The 26477-nt window shown below is 39.8% G+C and overlaps 1 protein-coding gene across 1 annotated transcript in view; it reads right to left on the bottom strand.

Annotated features, from left to right (window-relative positions):
* LOC126419430 (venom prothrombin activator vestarin-D1-like) overlaps positions 1-26477 on the bottom strand; it is a 178507-nt gene that overhangs the window by 66429 nt on the left and 85601 nt on the right. Inside the window, exon 6 of the mRNA XM_050086619.1 lies at positions 18416-18584. Within this exon, the coding sequence (XP_049942576.1) occupies positions 18416-18584 (169 nt within the window). The remainder of the gene's footprint in view (positions 1-18415; positions 18585-26477) is intronic.

Below are 26477 nucleotides of genomic sequence, written 5' to 3'. Positions count from 1 at the left end.
CTGGATGTTAAACAGTGTAACTGGTTTACAATTAGGAATTAACAAATATACACCACTTAATGGTTCATCATATGTTGAACTACCATAAACAATAAAAGATAAAAAAGCATGTATAAATGTTAAGAATAATGATGAAAAGTGTTTCTTGTGGTCTATAGCATCAGCATTAAATCCAGTTGATAAACATGTCGATCGAACTAGTAACTATATAGAATGTATGAAACAATTAGAAACTAAAATTGGTCAAATAGAATATCCAGTTAAAATTGATAATATACCTAAATATGAATGTAAACTTAATATATCGATTAATGTGTATGCGTATGATGAAAAGTATGAAATATATCCATTAAAGATAACTAAAGATGAAAAATCAACACATATTAATTTATTATACATGAAAAATAATAATAACTCACATTATTGTTGGATTAAAAATCTATCTCGATTAATTAGATCTCAGTGTACAAAACACACTGAAAATATTCATCTATGTAAAATGTGCCTACAACACTTTAATTCAGAAAGTAAACTAAATACACATAAAGAAGATTGTTCTAAAAATGAATCAGTTAAAATTAGAATACCAAATAAAGATGAATACATAACATTTAAGAATTATAAACATACAATGCCTGTTCCATTTGTTATATATGCTGATTTTGAAAGCTTATTATTGAAAATGGACACAGGTGAACCAAATCCAAAAGAATTGTACACAATGAAATATCAAAAACATGAGCCATCTGGATTATGTTACTATGTGAAATATATTCATAATCATTATAAAGATCCTGTTGTTTATAGAGGACCAAATGCTAAAACTAAATTTATTGAGATGATTAAAAATGAAGTTGAAGAAATAGGACATATATATTCGCAAATAGAACCAATGAAACAGTTAACACATGATCAAATAAAAATACATAACCTATCTAAAAGATGTACATTATGTGAATCACCATATACACCAAATAATAAAAAAGTCCATCATCATGATCATTTGACTGGTAATTATATAGCACCATTATGTAATGAATGTAATCTCAAACTTCAACAACCAACATTTGTGCCTATATTCTTACACAATCTAACTGATTATGATTCGCATTTGTTTATAGAAAAACTTGGTTGTGATGATAAGGAAATAGAATTGATACCAAATAATGAGGAAAAATTTATAAGTTTTGGTAAACAAACAAATAACTTAAAAATGAGATTTATTGATACATTTAGATTCATGGCATCATCATTAGATAAACTATTATCTAATTTGTCAAAAGATAAAATGATAAATATTGAATTATTCTTTCAAAAAGATAAAGTAGATCTAGTTATTAGAAAAGGTGTTTACCCATATGATTATATGGATAATTGGGATTGCTTCAATGAAACACAATTACCACCTAAAAATGAATTCTATAGTAAGATAAATGAATGTAATATAAGTGATGATGATTATGAGCATGCAAAATTAGTATGGAATTAATTTAATATAAAAAGTATGGGTGAATACCATGATTTATATTTGAAAACAGATGTGTTATTATTAGCTGATGTAGTTGAGAACTTTAGAGATACATGTATGAAATCATATGATTTAGATCCAGCATGGTATTATAGAGCACCTGGTTTATCATGGGATGCAATGTTAAAAATGACTAAACTACCACTTGAATGATTATGATATGATATTAATGGTTGAAAAGGGCATTAGAGGTGGTATAGCACAATGTTGTAAAAGATATGTTAAAGCAAATAATAAATACATGAAAGATTACAATAAAAATAAGAAATCAAACTATTTAATGTATTTAGATGCTAATAATTTATATGGATATGCAATGTCACAATATTTACCATATGGTGGATTTGAATGGGAAAATAATTTAGATATTGATGTAATGAACATCCCAGATAAATCTGAATATGGATATATATTAGAAGTTGATTTAGAATATCCAATTGAATTACATGACAAACATAAAGATTTACCATTAGCACCAGAAAATGGACATAAATTATTAACAACATTAAATAATAAACATAAATATGTTGTACATTACAGAAATTTGAAACAGTATTTAAAATTAAGATTGAAATTAACAAAAATACATCGTGCACTAAAATTCAGACAAAGTGATTGGTTGAAAAAGTACATTGACTTAAATACAGAAATGAGAACAAAAGCTAAAAATGATTTTGAAAAAGATTTCTTTAAACTAATGAATAATAGTGCGTTTGGAAAAACAATGGAAAATATAAGAAACAGAGTTAATATAAAATTAGTATCAGATGGTAAAAGGTGTGATAAATTAATAGCTAAACCAAATTTCAAACATAGAACAATATTTACTGAAAATCTGGTAGCTATTCACATGAATAAAACTGAAATTAAATTTAATAAACCAATTTATGTTGGAATGAGTATATTAGATTTATCAAAAGAATTAATGTATAGTTTCCATTATGATGTAATGAAACCTAAATGTGGTACAAATTTTGAGTTATGTTATCAAGATACTGATAGTTATATATACAATATAAAAACAGATGACTTTTATGAAGATATGAAAAATATGATTGAACATTTTGATACAAGTGATTATGCAACAAATAATGTGTACAATATACCACAAATGAACAAAAAGGAACTAGGTAAAATGAAAGATGACTGTAATGGTAAAATAATGACTGAATTTGTTGGTTTGAGAGCTAAAATGTATGCATATTGTGTTGGTGAAAAAGAAAATAAAAAATCTAAAGGTGTTAAGAAATCAGTAGTAATGAATAAAATAGCAATGGATGACTATAAAGACTGCTTATTTAATAATCGCGAATTATATAGATCAATGAATTTAATTAGAAGCTATAAACATGAAATACATACAGTAAAATTAAATAAAATAGCATTAACTGCAAATGACGATAAAAGACACATTCTGAATGACGGAATAAATACATTACCACTTGGACATTATAGTTTGTTGTAAATATTGTATATATGTATATATTATGTAAACATAATTATTTGTAATTGTATATATGAATATGTACATAATTATTAGTTGTTATATATTATATTTACTATATAAACACTATCTATAGTTTTATATATTGTTTAGATTTTTCATTGCTATCAACAGTTAAAAATTATAAAAGTGTCTCATTTTGCCATTTCCCTAATTTTGTGGTTGTATCATTCTAAAAATATGAACAATAGCTGATTTCGATGTAAAATGGTCTAAAAATAGCCATAAAATAGGGTTTAAATAGCTGATTTTGGCATTTGGTCCAGGACATAGATAACCTATCTACTAACAGCGTGCCCGCCTATTTGATCAAAAGTAGCTAGAACCTACATACTAGCAGACATTGATATTGGGTTTGTCTTCCAGTCTAAAGATACACCATATTCAGAAAGAAAAATCATGACTGGAGGTAGCAAAAAACAGTTAATTTAGAAAAAAAAACGTTACTTAGACATCGTCCCGAAGACCAAACCTTTGCTATTACTATCATTTAAAAACGGTTCCTCTTCCACTCGCTAATGGAGCGAGGGAAAAAGGACTTTTTACATGCTTCTGTACAAAACCTAATTTCTCTTATTTTGCCTTCGACTTATTTAAGCGAGATGTGTGAGAGGTGTTTACTAAGTAATTCGGCCAACTTCGGTCACAAAATGTGGAATTTGTTGTGACACATCGTGGAATATTACCATTTCAGCCAATTACGTTTCATACCGTTCTGATAGATGGCAGCACTATATGTAGCCTTGAAAACGTGGTCTGTAATGGAGGTGCGTTCCAAACAGAGAACTGTCACTGAGTTTCTTTTGGCGGAAAATGAGAGCATCACAGATATTCATAGACGCTTGCAGAATGTCTACAGAGACTCAGCAGTGAACAAAAGCACGGTGAGGCATTCAGCGAGACGTTTATTATCATTAGAACGAGGTCGCACAAACCTGTCCAATCTTCCGCGTGCCAGCCCGCCACACATAGCTGTGACTCCTGCAATGTTGGAACGTGCGGAGATTCTCATTTGAGATGATGCAAACGAACTTCTCATTATTCATGACAACACAAGGCCTCGCACAAGGCCACGCACCCAAGAGGAGCTCAAGAAACTACATTCGACTGTTCTTCCCCATCACACTGGAGTCAGTATCTCGCACCTTCCGACTTCCAACTGTTACGCCCAAAGAAGTATGCACTCCATAGGAAGCAGTACGTGCAGGATGGGGAGGTTATTGACGCAACAAGATGCTGGTTATGATGTCGATGAGTAAAGTGGCTCGATGTGGGCACAGACGTCCTCCAGTAAGATGGCGTAAGGCTGTCGCGTCAAACGGAGATTGTGTTGAATAATAGGGTTTTATGAAACTTCCTGACAGATTAAAACTGTGTGCCCGACCCAGACTCGAAATCGGGACCTTTGCCTTTCGCGGGCGAGTGCTCTACCATCTGAGCTACCCAAGCACGACTCACGCCCCGTCATCACAGCTTTACTTTCACCAGTACCTCGTCTCCTACTTAGGGTTTCACAGTCGGAAGATTGGCGAATAATATGGTGTAATGGAATCCTTAATAAAATCAACTTGCTTTCTTAAAAAAATATGTGATGCATTACTTATTGACCGTCCCTTGTAGAATGATGAAGTAGGATCATTCCATAACTTGTCGTAAATACCGGTTCTCTAAATTTTTTCAATAGTGCTCCCCAAAAATAACTTCTTCTTCCCTCCAGGGATTCCCATTTGAGTTCACGGAGCATTTCTGTAATACTCATGTGGTGGTACAAACTACCGGCTGTAAATCTAGCAGCACATCTCTGAATTACTTCAATGTCTTCCTTTACAACGACGTTGTGGCCGTTCCAAGCACAAGAGCAACACTCAACTTGTATGGGTGTTCTGTACGAGATCTTCTTTATAGATGAGCTAAATTTTCCTAGGACTCTCTCAATAAATCGAAATAGACCATCACTGTTCCTACAACTGACGTTGCCTGCTCATTGCATTTCGTGTCATTCTGCAATGGGTGTCGATCGAAAATCTGTCAATAAAACTACGTAATTATTCGTTGCCGCCGTTTCCATTATGTAAACATTCTTATGAAAGGACACATAAGCCATGTATGTGGTCTTATGTTGGCTGTTCCTTGCTATTTATCTCGATAATACTCGTTCGTAACTATCTCACCGAATTAAACTTTCTCCTACTCCACAGACCTGTTGTTTTGTGTCAAAGATACCGCAGCGCTGGCAGTGTGGGTGTCTCGTCAGTTTTGTTGTTGACGTGATACGGTCGGGATGAGATCATTTTTAAACATTTCTGTGAGCTGATGGATTAGTCGGCGAGATTTGTTCATACCGACTTCCAATTTCAGGCTTTGTGCTTAATGTGGCAAACAGGAGCACACGAAATTTACCTCTGAACTTTTCCGACTACTGACTTTGTCGTATAACACGTTTCTTTAGGGATGTAGTCTAATACACGCATTGCGGTTTGTAAGGGCCGAGATATAGATGCCGGCATCCACTGTAACATACACCGTCACCCACGATACCCCATGCAGTCCTTAGTAAATCCAACCTACTTGTAGACAGGATTCAGTGCTTTATAAGATTTTCATAAGGACTGAACAGCCTGTCTCCCAATCTGTTAGATCTGTGTTATCTTCTGTAGGTAACTTTGTTACCTAATCTCTTACGACATGAAACAAAATATCTTTCCAAATGAACCGACGTATGCATTTTTTATGTGCTATATGTTTTTTGTCAATGGTCTGACTCGCGTAACACACCACATTTTAGAAGGCGCCAGTATGTTGACGCCTTCAGTCCTTTAAATGATATTCCGAATACTTTTACTCTTCGTTATCAGAGCACTTACTAATATTCTGCCATTTCTTTGGTGGAAACAATTCAGTATTGACTTGATAGCAGGAAATTATTGTTGCTTATGGAAACCTGAAATGTTATAACAAACTCCTCAGTTATCGATGGCTAACTTTACTGAAGGCTTCCTCTAAAGCAACGTTCATCGTCTGGAATGTACAAAATATGTCTAACACAATCATAACAAAGACTTGTACTTCGTAAGGAAGAAATTCGATCTGTATAGTTTCGTTGAGTCCACTACACGTCTGTTCCAGTCAGGGGATGTCTGGAAGGATTTGTTTTAATATTGCCTCTACGACACGAGATATCAGTTGCGAGTCTACGCATAACAGCGTTATTGGGTTGGAATCCGTTACTCTTTTTCTTTTGTAACTGGGAAGAAGTTCGAATAATCTGCGTTATTTATCAGCGTACAGGTGTTTGCATCGTTGTTTCTTCCTCGTTACTTCCGTAACTCCTTCTTGATGACTGGACAGAACGTTTAACTACACTACCGGCCATTAAAATTGCTACACCAAGAAGAATTTCAGATGATAAGCGGGTATTCATTGGACAAATATATTATACTAGAACTAACATGTAATCACATTTTCACGCAGTTTGGGTGCATAGATCCTGAGAAATCAGTACCCAGAACAACCGCCTGTGGCCGCAATAACGGCCTTGATACGCCTGGACATTGAGTCTAACACAGCTTGGATGGCGTGTACAGGTACAGCTGCCCATGCAGCTTCAACACGATACCACAGTTCATCAAGAGTAGTGACTGGCGTATTGTGACGAGCCAGTTGCTCGGCCACCATTGACCAGACGTTTTCAGTTGGTAACAGATCTAGAAAGGCCCGTACAGGACCTGCAACATGCGGTCGTGCATTATCCTGCTCTAATGTAGGGTTCCACAGGGATCGAATGAAGGGTAGAGCCACGTGTCGTAACACATCTGAAATGTAACGTCCACTATTCAAAGTGCCGTCAATGCGAACAAGAGGTGACCGAGACGTGTAACCAATGAAACTCCATACCATCACGCCGGGTGATACGCCAGTATGGCGATGACGAATACACACTTCCAATGTGCGTTCACCGCGATGTCACCAAACACGGATGCGACCATCATGATGCTGTAAACAGAACCTGGATTCATCCGAAAAATTGACGTTTTGCCATTCGTGCACCCAGGTTCGTCGTTGAGTACGCCATCACAGGCGCTCCTGTCTCTGATGCAGCGTCAAGGATAACCGCAGCCATGGTCTCCAAGCTGATAGTCCATGCTGCTGCAAACGTTGTCGAACTGTTCTTGCAGATGATTGTTGTCTTGCAAACGTCCCCATCTGTTGACTCAGGGATCGAGACGTGGCTGCACAATCCGTTACAGCCATGCGGATAAGATGCCTGTCATCTCGACTGGTAGTGATACGAGGCCGTTGGGAACCAGCACGGCGTTCCGTATTACCCTCTTGAACCCACCGATTCCATATTCTGCTAACAGTCATTGGATCTCGACCAACACGAGCAGCAATGTCGCGATACGATAAGCCGCAATCGCGATAGGCTACAAACCGACCTTTATCAAAGTCGGAAACGTGATGGTACGCATTTCTCCTCCTTACACAAGGCATCACAACAACGTTTCACCAGGCAACGCCGGTCAACTGCTGTTTGTGTGTGAGAAATCGGTTGGGAACTTTCCTCATGTCAGCACGTTGTAAGTGTCGCCACCGGCGCCAACTTTGTGTGATTGCTCTGTAAAGCTAATCATTTGCATATCACAGCATCTTCTTTCTGTCGGTTAAATTATGCGTCTGTAGCACGTCATCTTCGTGGTGTAGCAATTTAAATGGCCAGTAGTGTAAATTGTAGGGAATACGGTCTATTACTAGGCTCCTGTGTTTGTTTAGTCATGATGTAATATTATGTTTATTTGTTCAGTATCATGCTGTCGATATAATCATAAAATGTCACATATCTTTGTACAGCATTCTTTGCACAGCTATGAATTCTCGCTGAAGTTGTGTGGACTACCTGTTTAGCATTAAGCTATCTGACAATGGGTTAAGAAGCCGAAAGCTGGTTCATAACGAACTAATAAATATTATTATGGAACATTAATATTTTGTATTCATGTTATTAATATGTCTATGTTCCTCCAAGAACCGACGCAATATTCCGTAAAGAAATTTAATACGAGGTTTGTCCAGAAAGTACGTTCTGATCGGTCTTGAAATGGAAACCACAGTGAAAACCAGAAACGTTTTATTTGCAACAGTTAGGTATACCTTCCACCTACTTCTCTACTTCTCCAACTTCGAGTTTTGTCGTAGTGTTGTATCAACTTTCCAATATCCTTGTCATAGAAAGCAGCCGCCTGTGCTTTCGGGCAGTTATCCGCACTGGTCTGCAGATCGTTTTCTGTGGCGAAAAAACGTCTTCATAGCCAGCGGTTCTTGTAAGCAGAGATGAGACTCAGGAGGAACCAATTACGGACTGTATTGTGGGTGATCAAACACTTCTCATCTCGAAACGCTGCAGGAGCGTCTTCATTGCCCCTGCAGTGTGCGGCCGAGAATTGGCATGAAGAAGGAACTGCTCGACAGTTGTGTTATGTGGGCTGCATGGCACAGGTGAAATCTCTAACCAGGCCCTCATACTAGGTGGGAGTCGCTTTTTTCTACGCATCTTTAAGTGCTCATTGTTCAGTCAAAACTGAAAAGAGCGACGCGACCTGGTCGGCGGGCATCCTAGAGACACTGTCCAACACATCTGTGCAAAGCTTTACCGGATTTTCCCAGTGGTTTCCATTTCGCGACCGATCGGAACTTACGTTCTGGACAACCCTCGTATATTTAGACAGGCTTTCACAGTGCCAAATACACAGTCCATTCCATAGCTCGAATGTAGCTTCAAGTATGTTAATAATATGATCTTTAGCCAACGAAAATGTAACAGTACTATTGTTGTTTGTAATAACACTGCCGCTTCCCTAGTAGTCTTCCTCTTGCACACAGAAGTTGTAGTTTGAACTTAGGTAGTCACACATCTCTATTTTGTTAAAAATCGTTACCAGTATCTTGCGTCACATCCAAATCCGTAAGCTAATTATCGCCTATGCGAAACTCTTACAATAGTCTATTTTAACGTTGACCAACTCCACATTTTATGATGTAGCCTCAGGTGTTAAGTATTTCCAGCGCTTCCTTGTCAGTTTCCACAGTATTGACCACATGTGGAAGAATATGGCAGTTTCCTCTTGACACCGAGTCTCTAGATGTCCTGTCATTCCACTATTAAAGCACACCATATGTGGTCTCGTCCGTCTCCTATATCTGTTGCCTACAGTAAACTTGAACTACTCCCTCTGTGTACCGCTTTTTCTACGCATATCTATTAATCAGTGTAGGCTACGAATTATGACTGAAATGTCACGGATGGTCTGTATGGTGACAGAATCAGATATTTTTTCGTGCAATACACGTCCACAAAACATCGAGTTGTTACTAGCTTAGTCATGGCTGGCTGTCCCAATATCACATAGCACTTGTTACCAGATGATACAGACCTGAATGTTTTAGCAGTAGTATTATGCGAGGAATAAAATGACACCTTTTTAATCTTGTGGAAGACAATCGGTGTCGACAAACAGATCTATTGCCGATTAGTTCTACTTTTTGGCACTAATGTCATGATTCCTTATTGTAGCTCAGTTTCTTCGATGGTAGTGTTAAGATAATAATGTAATCATACTAAAATTTGACCTATCTAGCACCCCACCAGCTGAGCTAAAGCTCCCACACATCTTAGTAGTACTTATGGATGCTACTTATCTCTCAACAGGGGGAAGTAACGTAACGGCAATGTGAATACAAGTTTCAGTATTCGCTCATCAACCACATTTTCCATATTTTTTCGTATTTTCCGTACTTTTAAGTATTTTCTACATTCTCCATATTTTTCCATATTATTTGTGTAAATCAGCAAGTTTCTTCAGCATTCAACAGTGCTATGAATTCCCCAACAAGCCAAAGAGAATCTAAAAAGTAGCTGCAGGTGCAGATGTTCCCCTTATTCTTATTCTTCTTTTTTTTCTTCTTCTTTCTCCAGATATCACCAGATATCAACCCAGAAAAACAGACCTCCATCAACACACAATGCTAATTGCGAAGGCCAACCTTCAATTCACTACAGCATACGCTAGACAGCGGGACGTCGAGATGCTACATAAAAAACTTTATTTCTTTCTTTTACACAATATTATGAACTGTCAAAAGAATCAAATACAAATAATACTAATAATTCAACGAGTAAAGAAACTATCACTTAGTCTGTTCAAAAGAAGACACAAGAATACATTGTGTGCAATAAATTCTGCTAAAAGACACACATGGATGGAGCGGAGGCGGAGTTCTGAATTTATATATCTTGAACACACCTTTCTGCCTACTGATTCTTACAAAGAAACATCACTCTTTGATCATAAAAATGGCATTCATTTGTATTTTCGAAATACAGTCCAACTATAACTTGTATACCTTCATATGTACTCTACTCTAAAGAAACAAGATGAAAGTAATGTACGAAATACTGATCAACTGCAACTATCAAAGCATCTACATGCACTAGTGATCAACAATGTATGTATGTAACAGATGGAAATAATAATGATATTCGAGGAACTGATTTTATCCTGCTCTAAATATACATAGCTCTGTTTTGCTGTTTCTGTTGCTATCAAAGATTTTATGAACACTAAAGATTTAAAATGTAAGTATCTAACAGATGGAAAATGATAATAATGTTTGAGGAACTGACCTTATGAATATGTTAGCCAGGTGGAAGTAAAAGATCACTTCCAGTGGCTGTATGGTGCACAACCGTCTGTGGTACAAAAAAGCATATTCGTTTCGTTACTGCACGTATAATCGCCACACTAAAATACTACTGTTTTGTTAAAGCCAGTATTCGAAGAAGTACTAGAAGATATAAAAAAATCGTGTCTCAACACAGGAGCCCAGCAATAGATCATATCCCCTATACTTTAATGAAATTTTCTGCCCAGTCGTCAAGAAAGGGTCCACAGATGCAGCGAGGAGGAAACTACGCCACAGCACTTGTGCTCCGATAAACACCCTGGAATAATCGTTAGTCCTTCCAAAGAAAAAAATAATAACGGTTTTCAAACCAACAACGTTGTTACATTTAGGTTATCAAATCATTCCTAGTGTCATAGGGGAAAGATTAACACAAAATCTTACAAATATCATCATGTTGGAACAGACTTTGTAGTACACTCAACAAAAGCATCTTAGATGGAATTTCTTTCTTATGATAGACACGGCCTCCCCATGACAGTGTCAAGCATATACATCAAGGCTGCTGAACATCGCTTTCTAGATATCGTTGGTTTGGTATTGCTGCATGCAATCAAGGCAGTTAGTTTCAAATGCACATTAGTCAATATCGTTCGATATATTGACTCCAAGTACTTTATTTCTGAAAATGGCTGGTCACCGACGTAAGTTTTCAGAATACTGATGTTCGCACATCAAAAAAGTTTTGCATCACCCCGGTCCCAGAACTCCTGGAGATAGAAGTAGATTGTGGATGTTGTATCACAGACACAGTCCCTTTGACTGTTCAGAGATGTCACTAAACCCGCCCAAATATGTAAACAACCATGCATGAGCAGCGTCTATGAGGCAGAAGGGCTCTGACAGCAGATCAGTTCCACCAGGAAGGAGATACACGGCTAGTGTTGTCTGTAGTTCAACCATGCCTAGACGGTCAATATCGTTGTTCGATCGCGTCTACATTTTGCCAGGAAGGGATCAACAAGAAAAGTGTCCTGGCGTCTCGGAGTGAAGAAAAGCGATATTCTTTGGACATGGAGCAGATACAGAGAAACAGGACTTGTCGGTAACATGCCTCACTCACGCCACCCAAGGACTACTACTGCAGTGGATGACCGCTACCCACTGATTATGGCTCGGAGGAACCCTGACAGCAACGCCACCATGTTGAATAATGCTTTTCGTGCCGCCACAGGACGTCGTGTTACGACTCAAACTGTGCGCCATAGGTTGCACGATGCGCAACTTCACTCCCGACGTCCATGGCGAGGTCCAACTCTGCAACCACGAGACCGTACAGCGCGATACAGATGGGCCGAACAACATGCCGAATGGACCTCTCAGGACTGGCATCATGTTCTCTTCACCAATGAGTGTCGCATATGCCTTCAACCAGACAGTCGTAGGTTACGTGCTTGGGGGCAACCTCGTCAGGCTGAACGCCTTAGACACACTGTCCTGCTGTTTTGGGGTGGCATTATGTGGGGGCGACGTACGGCGCTGGTGGTCATGGAAGGCGCCGTAACGGCTGTCTGATAGGTAAATGCCATCCTCCGACCGATAGTGCAACCACATCGGCAGCATATTGGCGAGGCATTCGTCTTCATGGACGACAATTCGCGCCCTCATAGTGCACAGCATTCGTCTTCATGGACGACAATTCGCGTCCTCATCGTGCACATCTTTTGCATGACTTCCTTCGGGATAACGACATCGCTCGACTTGAGTGGCCAGCAAGTTCTCCAGACATGAACCCTATAGAAACATGCCTGGAATAGATTGAAAAGTACTGTTTATGGACGACATGACCCACCAACCACTCTGAGGGATCTACGCCGAATCGCCATTGAGGAGTGGGACAATCTGGACCAACAGTGCCTTGATGAACTTGTGGATAGTATGTCACGACGAGTACAGTGGTGCATCAATCCAAGAGGACGTGCTACTGGGTATTAGAGGTACCAGTGTGTACAGAAATCTGGATCACCACCCCTGAAGGTTTTCATGAGCAATAAAGAGGGCATAAATGATGGTTATGTTGATCTCTATTCCAATTTTCCATATAGGTTACTGAACTCTCGGAAACGAGGTGATGCAAAACTTTTTTTTGATGTGTGTAATAACAGTGGCAAATTTCTTCAGTTTCAGATATTCATATCAGATAAACAGTGGTAACATTCAACGAGTGTTCTTAGACAGTGCTTCTATTGGAACAGGACATTTGTTTGCAAATCAGTGAGCTCTGACCGTAGATCAACTGCTGCATCATAAAGGTTATAGTCAAACAGTTTCTGGAATACAAGAATGTCACTCTCAATGTTGTCAAGATCTGAAAACCGCTGGAAAATAAAAGTGCCTCACGAATATTTTTTCCGAAAGTCAAGGTTGACATCTTATTAGCGCAAAACTCTTAGAAGTGAAAATAAGAAAAGTTTTCATCTTACAGCTTCCTTTCAAACAATAATAACTTCCTCAGAAATATTTTGATGACTTTGTAGAGAATACGAGATTATTCTTTCCCTGAATTTTCAAGTTCTGGTCATTCAGGCGGATGTGAAGTCGACCAAAAATGACGACTTTGAGGGCCAGGCCACTGCACACGTTGTCGAACGCGGTATCCGTGAATCAACTTTCTTTCCACTGAGAAAATCATCTATTTCATTTCGGAGCTTGTAAGAATGGAACAGGACTCTGCCACAGCTCAGCCACTTCATTGCTATGTGGTAGGGTAAGTCAAGGAATTCAGAATCAGTGTCGTCAACAAAAACGTAGAAGGGACGTTGATTGACCTCACGTCGCCGAATGAATTTCATAGGGGATACAACAGGATTTGAGAGAGTCTGTACGCAACATGACCCAAGAACACATCCGTAAATCACTGTGTGCAATGGTTTCCCGGTCTATATATCGGAGACGGGAGAAATTTAATGATGGAATTTTGATTTGCTGAAGTACGAGCGAAAGTTTTTGTGGCGGGTGGTCACGTTGTTGCTCGAAAACTTCCAAAGGGATCCTGAGTGGTCCACCATACACGGATTCTGCTGTGAAAGCTCCAATGTCAGGCTTAACAGCTGCACATACTCCTAGTAACACCAATACTGAAGTAGATAGGAAGACATTGAAAGATCTCGAAAACTACACATCGGATCAAGATAAGTTATAATTCCAAGGTTTTTTTTTTGTTTGTTTTTTTTTTTGCGTTGGGCACTGTGTCTAGTACACCCGTCGATCACATCATATCGCTCTTTTCGGTTCTGAGCTCAGAGTGCGAACGTAAATATGGCTAGAAATTAGCGTCTCCCGCCAAGTATAAGGGCCTGGCAAAAGATTTCGCCTGCAGCTATGCAATCCACATAACACAACTGCCATGCGGTTCGTTGTACACGAAAATTCTCGGCCGTACTCTGCAGCGAAATGAAGGTGCTCCTGCAGCGTTTTCGATAGGAAGTGTTTGATCACCCACAATACAGCCCGTTATTGGCAACCCCTGAGGTTCATCTCTGCTCAAATGAACCGCTGGCTATGAAGGCAATTTTTGACACAGACAACAAGCTGCCGTCCCGAGTGGAAAATTGTCGAAAAGTACTGGCGACTGTCTTCTATAACGTGGGAATTGAAATTTTGGTACAACGCTACGACAGATGTCTAAGTCTGAGCGGTGACTGTGTAGAGAAGTAGCTGGAAGGTGTAGCTAACCGTTGCAAATAAAACAGTTTTGATTTTCACTGTGGTTTCCATTTTGCGACCTATCGTTCCTTACTTTCCAAATAGCCTGCGTAGCTGTACTAACGGCACTGCACCACAACCCACGGATAAGTGCCCAGCAATTACGTGGCTATTCCGGTATGTCCGTGGGCAGTATTGTCACACAATACTGTATCGTTATAAGTAGCATCCATATCACGAGACACTACATTAAGAACGACAAGGTGAAAGAAGAGGTTCATAACTTTCTGAACAGCATGGCGGCGAGCTGGTATGACATGGGCATACAAAAACTGCGACAGCGTCTACAAAAATGCACCGACAGAAATGGTGATTATTTCGAAAAATAGCTAAATGTTCAAGCTGCAAACTGATTGAAACCATTGTAGAAATAAACAGGTCTATGTACTTACAAAAAAATAGGAGACCTTACATTTGGGATTACCCTCGTAATATAAAAAAGAAATGTTGTCATCAAAATCCTCCAAACCTTCTTGATAAGTTTACTTCAGATTTTTACACGATACTCGAATAAACGTTCAGACAGACACAGGTTACATATTCCTGATATTGTGGTATATGAATAGACACTACATAAAGAGGAAATTTAGTTAGCAAAAAACTCGAAATGTTCCTGACCGATTTACTACAAATTTTTACATGATTTTCTAATACATATTCGGACGAACACAGACTACACATTTTAAAATATATACGGTCTATAAAAACCTATACTTATACTACCATATCAAAATAAGTTTATGTTTAACGTTGTTACCTAGAATCTCGAATAGTTTTTGATCGATTAACTTCAAATTTTTAGATGATACTCTAATAAAATTCGGAAGCACGTGGGCTACAAATTTTTAATATCCAGGGTGTCACATTTATCGTTTCAAGCAAATGTTCTTTAGCCATTATGGAGACATCAATCAGCGTGATTGCCTTCGTTATAGCTTTGTTTTTTACAAAGATATGAACAGCGATATGACTTTTTTAAATAGCACCCTGTATCTTTTATTCGGTAATTCATTTCCGCCCCTAAAGATCTATTCCAAAATGTATCCCAGTGTACCATTCACTGAAACACAACGTTATTAATTACATAACACAACATTTACGTTGACGCTCCCAGCGCTTAGTGCAGGTACTCTGGGTAATGGAACATATCCACGTGCTGACGTTGTCAGAGGACAAATGTAAACACAAGCAGAATGAACAACCGTCATTCCGTCAACCATCGTCACTTGAAGAGTTGTGTGAGTAGTATATACATTAACGAAGAGAAGGTAGAAATGCTACTCATATATGGGGAATGTAAGTTAGCAGAACAGTAATTGTAATATTTATGACGGTTACATTTAGTACAGCAGTTTAGTCCTTTTAAATACTGTTGCGTGGAGTAGGCATACTTTAAAGGCAGTCCTTCTACAAACTGCATCGACATACCGTTTCTTTTATCATTGTTGTTGAAGGTAGGCGAAATGCTATGCAGGCAGCGGAACTGTATAGAGAACGATATCCCAAGAAGAACCCACCTTCCCGACGGATGTTTTCTCGTCTTGTTGCGACGCTTCAGGAAACGAGACGTTTCACCCCACGACAACGCAATCGTGTAGCACTCGCACAGACGAAGCTGCCGAAGTTACTGTTCTCGCTTCCGTTGTTACGAATCCACATGTGAGCACACGAAAGTTTGAACACGAGATTGGCATTCCTAAAACTAGTGTACATCGTACACTTACACGTCACCGGTTCCATTCTTACCATGTACAAATACATCAAGAATTGCATGGGAATGATTTCCAGAATGGTGTACAGTTCTGTCAGTGGGTACAGCAGCAAATCCTCGCCAACCCGAACTTCATCTCCAATGTTCTATTTACCGACGAATCTTCCTTCTTAAACAGAGGACAGGTAAATACAAGGAACATGCATTATTGGTACAGCGACAACGCACAATGGCTTAGACAGGTGGATCATCAGCGTCAATGGATAGTTAATGTCTGGTGTGGGATGCTTGTTACTACAATTATTGGCGCTTACTTCATCAATGGTAGTCTAAACGCCACAGTGTATGCGAGCTCCCTCAGACGAATTCTTCCTCCTCTTCTGAATGAAGTGCCGGTAAAAACCAGAATCCTTATGTGGTATCAACATGATGGATGTCCATCACATAATGCCTTGCGTGCACGTCGTGTTCTGAGCCGAAGGTATCCTGTCAGATGAATTGGACGAGGAGGAACAGTTCCTTGGCCTGCTAGGTCTCCTTATTTAAATCCTTTGGACTTTTTTTCTTTGGAGATGCATTGAAGACGTTGTCTGTCGCGATATTCCAACAACTCCAGAGGACATGCAGGAACGTATCGTGCTTGCTTGTAATTCTCTTCAGCAGGCAACACTGGAAGCAGTAAATAATTCTTGCATTCAACGAGTGCACCAGTGTATCGGTGTCCAGGGTCACCACTTGAGCACCTTTGAATGTTCTACTCCTGGGCAAGGGTACCGAAGAGTCAAAGTCAATTTTGTGTAATGTTTTTACTTGGTTTTCATTTGTTTTCTGACAACTCCAGCAAGTGGACGAGTTTGTGATCCTGGGCTCTAAGTCAATGTTGTTTTAAGTAATTAATAACATTGTTTTCAGTGCATGGTACACTGTGATACAGTTTTGAATAGGTCTTTAGGAGAGGAAATGAATTGCCGAATAAAAAATACAGGGTGCCATTTTAAAAAGTCATACCGCTGTTCATATCTTTGTAAAAAACAAAGCTACAACGAAACCAAACATGCTGATTGATGTCCCCTGACGGATAAAGAACATTTGCTTGAAACATTTTGTAATTTGAATCTGGACACACAGTTATTTAGGGTGTTCAATATAAATTGGACACCCTGTATATGGTATCTAGATATATTCTAATACATAAAGGGGAAACATTGTTAGCAAAAATCACCAAAAATCCTTGACCGATTGTTTACTTTTTGAAAATAGGTACTATAATAAACCTTCGGATGAACATAGAATACGTATATTGTAAATATATATGGTAAGTAAAACAGTTCAGAGGGACATACGCTATATGTTTTTAAATAACAGAGTGCAAATTTTATGTTAAAAACTGCGAGAAAGTAAATATTGTGCAGTGAACATGTACGGTTTCGTTTCCTTTCTCACAGTCAGTTTTAGGTTAGATGTCAGGGCACTTAAACCACTAAACAAATTGTTTGTCCTAGATATATTCTTTCTCCTCATACATATTTTTTAACAAATCTTCTACACACAGCAATGTGCTGTTTTTTCCTATGTTGCAGCCAGTTCTAAGAGGAGAAGGAGTGTTGTGTTTATGGCTTATCTAGTTATGATGACACTACTACTATGGAAATGAAATCATCCGATACTTTGCAGTCCTGTACGTTCAGAGATTAAAGCTATGACAAATAGTGTCATTCAGGCTACCATCCTCACAGATCCAACAGGTGAAGAGGTCTCTCCGGTATCCCTTGTATTAATGATCCCAATCAATTTACCCACTCACTGCAAGTGACTTCATTTCCCAATCAAGATTTCGTTTGCAGTAACAAGACTCAAGGTCAGAGCCAGAGGGGCGGGGGAAATGAAAAGATATTTGTCCAATGAATATCCGTTTATCATCTGCATTTCTTCTTGGTGTAGCAATTTTAATAGCCAGTAGTGTATTTTATTGTAATTTTCACTAATGTATCAGTGGTACCTTAAAAGAAAAATTAACAGCAAATTCTGTTTGGTTAGAGGGGTAGTTACAAACTGAGAAGCCACCTTCGCCCAGGTCCGAACAATGAGTCTATGCCCATTTTTAGACCCAGGAAGGGCCTGTGATTACACACGGTGCTGCAGCGTCAGTCAGAAAGTAACTGAATGGACTGTAGCGTTCTGCGGGTACTGTGAGTCGGCTAGCTTCTGCCTGAGGATGAGCACAACTCACCGAAACACACACTGGGCGGCGGTCAGCACGACGGACACCGAAAGCAGAGCTCCGCCGCAGAGGACTCTGTTGTCGGCGAGCACCAGCGTGTGGTACGGGAACTGGCCGGGCGCCGTCTCCCTGGCGTTGACGGCGCGCCCTCCGTGTATCGGAAACGTCGCCAGCTGACCTGCAGCGGGAACGCACGAGGCGCGATCAGAAAGTAACGGGAATTTTTTTAACCTCACGGGCTTTATACATCTTATTCAACTACATCTACATCTACAAGTGTGGTGTGCGTACAGTAAGACCTTCGGAACACACACCATCAGATTATTTGACTTGTCGCTCTAACGAAGTAGGCGAGTATCAGCAATCTGTCTCGTGGTCTTAGCATGGCGTGTTTATCTTCTGCCGTTAGGTCGGACGATAGAAATGCCACTTGCACGCCTAGAGTAGCAGATCGATGGTGACCAACTTTAAACAAAACTTGATTAATTTTCACACATATTTATTAAAATAATAAAAAGGCATAGATATTACGTAACTTGATTCTGGGTGCTGTTTACAATTGACAATCTGAAGTTCCTTTGGTCTTGGTACGTTAATCTTATTCTCACATATCTCTGATACTTGACAAAGTGTCTATACATTTCTCCTCATGGCTATGTACAGGAATATGATAATATTATTAGACGCAGACTGAAACTTGACTATAGACTGGTACAGACTAATGCAGACTGATACAGACTAATGCAGACTGACTAATCGGAGGTCTGTACACTCGTTATAATACCTCGCACGTTCAGGTATCACTGCGCGAGTGTGATCCGTGAAGAGAAAAGGTTCTACGTTAGCAGCAATCTCATTGGCTGCATTACATATTAATACGCGGATCGGCGGACGCAGAATTTGGTCCGTCTCTAAGACAGCGCCATCTCGTAGTGCGAAGACGGACGAGCGCTGCGCCTGCGCTGTTGTGCTTAGCGGGGCGCGTTCTATTGGGAAAGTTGTGTACGCGCTGACTACGCGGAACTATGTACACAACAACATGGATACTCTGCAAATCACATTTAAGTGCCTGGCAGAGGGTTCATCGAACCATCTTCTAGCCGAGCGGTTCTAGGCGCTTCAGTCCGGAGCCACGCGGCTGCTATGGTCGCAGTTTCGACTCATGCCCTGGGCGTGGGTGTGTGTGATGTCCTTAGGTTGAAGTAGTTCTAAGTCTAGGGGACTGATAACGTCCGATGTTAAGTCCCATAGTGCCTAGAGCCATTTGAACCATCTGAACCATCTTCACAATTCTCTATTACTCCAGTCTCGTATAGTGTGCGGGAAGAATGAACACCTATATCTTTCTGTACAAGCTCTGATTTCCCTTATTTTATCTTGGTGATCGTTCCTACCTATGTAAGTCGGTGTCATTAAAATATTTTCGCATTCGGAGGAGAAAGTTGGTGACTGGAAATTCGTGAAAAGATTCTGTCACAACGTAAAACGCCTTTGTTTTAATGATGTCCATTCCAAATCCTGTATCATTTCTGTGACACTCTTTCCCATATTTCGCTATAATACAAAACGTGCTGCCTTTCTTTGAACTTTTTCGATGTACTCAGTCAGCCCTAACTGGTAAGGATCCCACACCGTGCAACAGTATTCTAAAAGTGAACGGACAAGCGTAGTGTAGGCGGTCTCCTTAGTAGATCTGTTACATTTCCTAAGTGTCCTGCCAATAAAACGCAGTCTTTGGTTCGCCTTCCCCACAACACTTTCTGTGTGTTCTTTCCAATTTAAATTGTTCATAATTGTAATACCTAGGTATTTAGTTGTATTTACGGCTTTTAGATTATACTGGTTTATCGTGTAACCGAAGTTTAACGCGTTCCTTTTAGTACTCATGTGGATGACCTCACACTTTTCGTTATTGAAGGTCAACTGCCATTTTTCGCATCATTCAGATATTTCTTCTAAATCGTTTTACAGTTTGTTTTGATCTTCTGATGACTTTATTAGTCGATAAACGACAGCGTCATCTGCAAACAATCGAAGACAGCTGCTCAGATTGTCTCCCAAATCTTTTATATAAATAAGGAACAGCAAAAAAATGGCTCTGAGCTCTATGGGACTTAACATCTGAGGTCATCAGTCCCCTAGAACTTAGAACTACTTCAACCTAACTAACCTAAAGACATCACTCACATCCATGCCCGAGGCAGGATTCGAACCTGCGACCGTAGCGGTTCCGCCCTCGACGCCCTATCAAACCAGTTACTAACGACAGTGTAGATGAAGTAAAGAAAATGGTTCTGGAAAATCGGCAAATCACCACCATCAGAGGGATTGCTGATGACGTCGGCATTTACGTTAGCTCATATTAACCGCTTCTCGGATGTTTTAGGCATAAAAGGCGTAGCCGTAAAGTTAGTTCCGAAACAAATAACGTCGCGTAGACATCGCTCAGGAATTGCTGAATGAAGTCGACAACGATCCAGAACTTCTGAAGAAGCTTGTAACAGGTGACTAAACGTGAGTACGGGGATGCAACGTCGAAACACGCCCAATGATCCCAACGGAAATAGCCTGCAGAACCAAGATCGAAAAACATTCGACAAGTTAGATCAAATGTGAAGGTTGTTCACAATGTTTTCTTCGATTGCAATGGGCATGAGTTTCTGTCTTATGGTCGTACGGTCAATAAGGAATACTACTTGGAAGCTATGCGCCGTTTGCGTGAAGCACTACGAAGAGAACAAGCAGAATTTTGGCAAAGCCACTCGTGGAAATTGCATCACGATGGTGCTCCCGCTCACACATTAATGCTTGTTCGTGATGTTTTGGCGAAAACAAAACCGTTATGTTGTATCTGCCATCGTATTCGCCAGACATGGCCCACTGCGACTTCTTTCTATTTCCGAGGCTGAAGAGAATCGAAACGAAAAGTGAGTTCCAGAAATGCTTCGAAGATTGAAAAAAGCGCTGACGCAAGTCTGTTATACCTGACAGGGATTAAATTGAAGGAGGCAAAGTTGATGTTGATGAATAATGATTCTTTAAGAAAAACAAAAACTCTCCTTACTTCTTGGTCACACCTCGTATAAATAGCCGCGCAGTTTGCTAGTCATACTAATACCAGGAAGTGCTCGAAGGCAATGCCTTTTTATGTGAAAAGTCTTAAAAATTTCTAAATAAAACAAACGTTATTAATATTCTATATCTTTATTCATCATAGCTATGTATTTTCAGCCATCTATCGCTAGAGGGCACCGAACTGTGCAACGAAATTATGTCGGTGCGTGAGAAACGGCGTGCTATAATAGAGTTTCTGACTGCAGAAGAACTCTTCCACATACAGAGCACTCTCTCCATCAGCATGACAATGCAAGACCAAATGCGTGCCCCACGGCACCTACAACGATACGATGCCTTGGGTTCCCTATCATTGATCATTCTCCATACAGTCTCAACTTGGCCCTATACGATTTTCATGTGTTTCCAACACTTAAGGAACACCGAGGGCTTCATTTTGATAGTGATGAAGCGGTGCCAGCAGACGTGAGGTTGTAGGTCTGTGAAAAAGGTCAGATATTCTACAGCGAAGTATCAACAAACTGCCGGCCGGAGTGGCCGTGCGGTTCTAGGCGCTACAGTCCGGAACCGCGTGACCGCTACGGTCGCAGGTTCGATCCTGCCTCGGGCATGGATGTGTGTGATGTTCTTAGGTTAGTTAGGTTTAAGTAGTTCTAAGTTCTACGGGACTGATGACCACAGCAGTTAAGATCCATAGTGCTCAGAGCCATTTTAACCATTTGAATCAACAAACTGGTCTCTCGTTGGGAGAAATTCATTCGTCGCCAGAGTGACTATGTTGAGAGATAAATGTCGAGACATGAAAAATTATTTCTAAAGCTTAGAGATTTTCCATATACGAAATCGGAAGCATTGCTTTTCGGCTCACTCTCGAATCACGAATACTGCAAACCGCTAGTGTACGATAATGCTTGTGAGGGTACAGTAGACATTTTTCTTTTCGACAGATGTTTGAACTCAATTAAAATATAATTCATGCAAAATAGTAGATATTTATGCGGCTCGAACGGGTAATAATTTTTATGTACAGTTTTTTTAATTTCTCTTTCATGTGTTCACAGATTCATAAGACTATTAACAAAAAACTATTTATGTTCTTTTCTTTGCGTTTATTGCATAAAATCGACGTGCTGAGCTCGAATATAGCGTCTGTCTTTCTCAAATGTCGATACTTTTGAACATTTAAACGATTTTTGAAAAAATGTTAATTTACTAGTTTTTCTGGCAAACTATAACATATTTCCATTGGTTCGATTATGAAACAATCACTCATTTCATTCGTCAAAAAACAAAAAAAAAAGCTATAAGTGCCCGAGTCCTTCAGAAGCGTCTCTATTTCGTCGACTGTCATAACTGTATTACATCTATGTTGTTACTCTTAAGTTAAATGCTAACAATTACACAATTTTGGCACATTTTGAGCCCATGTTCATTTCATACGCTCGTACCTGTCCTGTATTTTTAACTCTTTGTGTGATCTCACTTTTTGTTGCAGCCTTATGTTTCCCCCATGAAGTATAGGTTCGGTGATGCGATGACTAAGCGCCATCCGCGTGCTATGACATGAATAATTACTTCATTTGTTTTAGAATATGCTGTCTGATTTGCCTTGCATTCGAAGTCTGTTTTTCCTGCGATCCAGTGTGGTACATTTCTCCTTTCTGTACTGTAATTTTACGCGACTGCACATCACCCAACTTACCGCTCTCCAAAAGTGAATTCTGCTCCTGTCTCCTCAACACAAAGTTAAAGTAAACGGTAATACGCGCAGAATCAGCTACAGTGCGGAATTTTATACCACCAGATCCTATTTTTAAAACATTCGAAGTCTTTTCCTTTCCCTCTGCAACTCTTGTAATATACCCCGCCAGTGAGCAATTTATCAGTCTACCTTAACAGAATAGTTCAGCAAGCTACGGAATATATTACAAAACGTAGTTATTCAGCGTGATCATCACTACGTCGCTCTAATTCGGCGTACTGACTTTATTGGTATACTTGCGGCTAGGTTCAATACATCGACTCATTTAAAAGGGCTATTGCATGTATCGATGTATATCGATATTATCGTTTGTTAATGTAGATATAATTGTGTGACTATAAGTAAAGTTCACTGTGGTCTTCTAACGTAGAATGTCAACATCCATTAATTTTAAATTGCCAGCAGACACGTTTGTTACGCTTGTGGACATTACATTGGATCTTAACAAATGAGACATAAAGTTACGCCTGGTACGAAGCTCTGTGAGGCGCAGCGCGCCTATTTCAGTGTCATGTTCAAGACCAACATGGAACATTGGTTTCCTATGCGACTTCCGGTAGCTTCCGGTCTGCTCTGGAGGGTTGGCTATGTGAAAGAAGAAAATGTATACGATCTGCAATTCCTCGAACATGACGAGTAGCCTACGAATTAAGACAACAGTTATTTCCGTGTGGTGGATGTTACACATTACAGAAGCACCAATACCAGAAAAATATATTCAATATCCTAGCGTACCGTCGTCTGTTGCTCCAGTACCCAGTAGTGCAGAGCTGCTAATTCCACCACCGCCGAAAGAGCATACTAGTGAAAACGAGGTAGAGACAAATTCACCTCATGACAGTGATTTCAGTTTCAGTGATTTCAGTTTAAATGATGAGAGAATATAGAACTGTGGCTCTTAAATCAGGCGAAGTTGGATGATCTTGTTAGGAAGTTGCAAGCAACCAAACCAAAGACTGAACTTCTTGCACTTAAGCACTATAAGCATTATAACTTGGTCGAAAAATCCTATAACATAACAAAATATATGGTACGCCATGAGGATTTGTATGCTTGTACCAAACGTAAGGAAATCTTTGTTTTTGTAGTGATGTGCTTTGGTTGTGATGTTAATGGTTTCTTCCTCAATAACCATATCAATGGCGTACTTTTACAGACAGTTCAAGTAGACGTCTCAAAGCTGTCCTACTTCACTATGGAGACCAGTTTTCATACCAGTAGTCGACTCTACCACTTAAAGAGACTTACGAAAATGTTAAGCTGCTCTCGGGAAAACTAAAATCTGGATGTAACAAATGAGATGTTTCTGACGATTTTGGGATATATTCTGGGACTTCAAGGTGGCTATACCTAATAATCTTGCTTCCTTTGCCTGTAGGATAGCAGAGGAGATGGTCAGCATTACAGCAAGAAAGAATGGCCAGCAAAGAACTCGTTCCAAGTGCCCACAACGTAAGAGGGGAACACCATGTGTCTATGTAGAATACTCTGTTACCACCATTTCATATCAAACATGGCCTTGCTAAACAAAAGATCAAATGTTTAGATAGAAACATTGAGGCTCTGAACCTCATGAGACAAATGTTCGCCACATTATCTGAAGCAAAAATTAAACGATGGAATCTTCACCAAATCTCACATTCAAATGGTTCAAATGGCTCTGAGGACTATGGTACTTAACTACTGACGTAATGAGTTCCCTAGAACTTAGAACTACTTAAACTTATATAACCTAAGGACATCACACACATCCATGCCCAAGGCAGGATTCGAACCTGCGACCGTAGCGGTCGCGTGGTTCCAAACTGTAGCGCCTACAACCGCTCGGCCACTCCGGCCGGCCACCTCACATTCCCGTGAATGAAAAGAACCTGTATATACAATGGCTCTTGATGAACGAAATGCTTGGGATGCTTTAAAAATAGCGCTGCTACAGTTTATGGTCAACGACAGAAGTGAGAACTACTTGCAACTGATACAAAATTTGATACAGAGTTATCGTGTATTTAGGTGTAGAACGGCGGTGAAAGTGCACTGTTTGTTTTCTCTTACAGGTTTCCTTAGGTCTGATTTAGGAGCTGTAAGTGAAGAAGACAGCAAACGCTTGCGCCAAGATATTCACTGCATAGAAGGGAGGTATCAGGGACGTTGAGACTGTGCTACGAAGGGAGACTACGTGTGGGGGAAAGTCCGATCGGAGGGGTCAGAAGAAGATAAGAGGAAAAGTCGATCAAACGAATATTTTTTAATCTCACCATTGTTGTATGAAGATTCGGTGTTATTCAATGTTTTTGCACTTATCCCCAGCAATTCTTCTTACATTTCTTCTACAGGACTCTAGTCATATTAAATAAGCGTGCAATATTAGTAGCTCTTAAGAAAATAGAAAAAAAATAATTACAACATCCATAATATTGACACTTACGAAAAACTACTTACACCAGCTGGTTATAATTAAAGTGCAGCTACTCAGAGAGGTACAGTGTAAGCTGCAGTTGTCGTATGGAACCGATTTGCGGCGGAAAAGAAATAGTTTCAATTTTGGCCGCCAGGTGCAAATCCGGCATTGTTCATGCAAGAAAGACGTACAGAATTTGTTTTCCATATGTAGTGGATTAGGAACGGGACGTGAGCAGGAAAGGTCAGTCAGGAGAGAAAGGCATAATTTTGAGTTCATTAGTAACTACCACTTACAAAAATTTTTTAATGTGAGCACCGGAGATGACGAATGCAGCATCCGTAAAACTACGTGATGAATAGTTGCTCGCAGCAGTTTCGGTGGAATCGAAGAGACGTATTCCTGTATACTGGCTTTCAGATCAGGTAGAGACCGAATGTGTCCGTTAAATACGTACTTTTAGATGTCTCTAGAGCCAAAATTCACATGGAGTCAGGTGACCTTGCAGGCCATGCATCTGGAAAATCTGCGGAGAAAACACTTTCGTGGAAGTTTGCATGAAGCAGATCTTTCACTGGGACGAGAGACATGACTTGTTGTCAAATGTCGCGTGAACAGTGGCTTCCACACAGCTGTGCTGTTCCAAAGCAGGAAAGGTCAGTCAGGTGAGAAAGGCATAATTTTGAGTTCATTAGTAACTACCACTTACAAAAATTTTTTAATGTGAGCACCGGAGATGACGAATGCAGCATCCGTAAAACTACGTGATGAATAGTTGCTCGCAGCAGTTTCGGTGGAATCGAAGAGACGTATTCCTGTATACTGGCTTTCAGATC

This window comes from Schistocerca serialis, chromosome 9, assembly GCF_023864345.2.
Source record: "Schistocerca serialis cubense isolate TAMUIC-IGC-003099 chromosome 9, iqSchSeri2.2, whole genome shotgun sequence".
Lineage (NCBI taxonomy): Eukaryota > Metazoa > Arthropoda > Insecta > Orthoptera > Acrididae > Schistocerca > Schistocerca serialis.
Note: the sequence above shows the minus strand (reverse complement) of the source record. Positions and strands in the feature narration are given on the sequence as shown.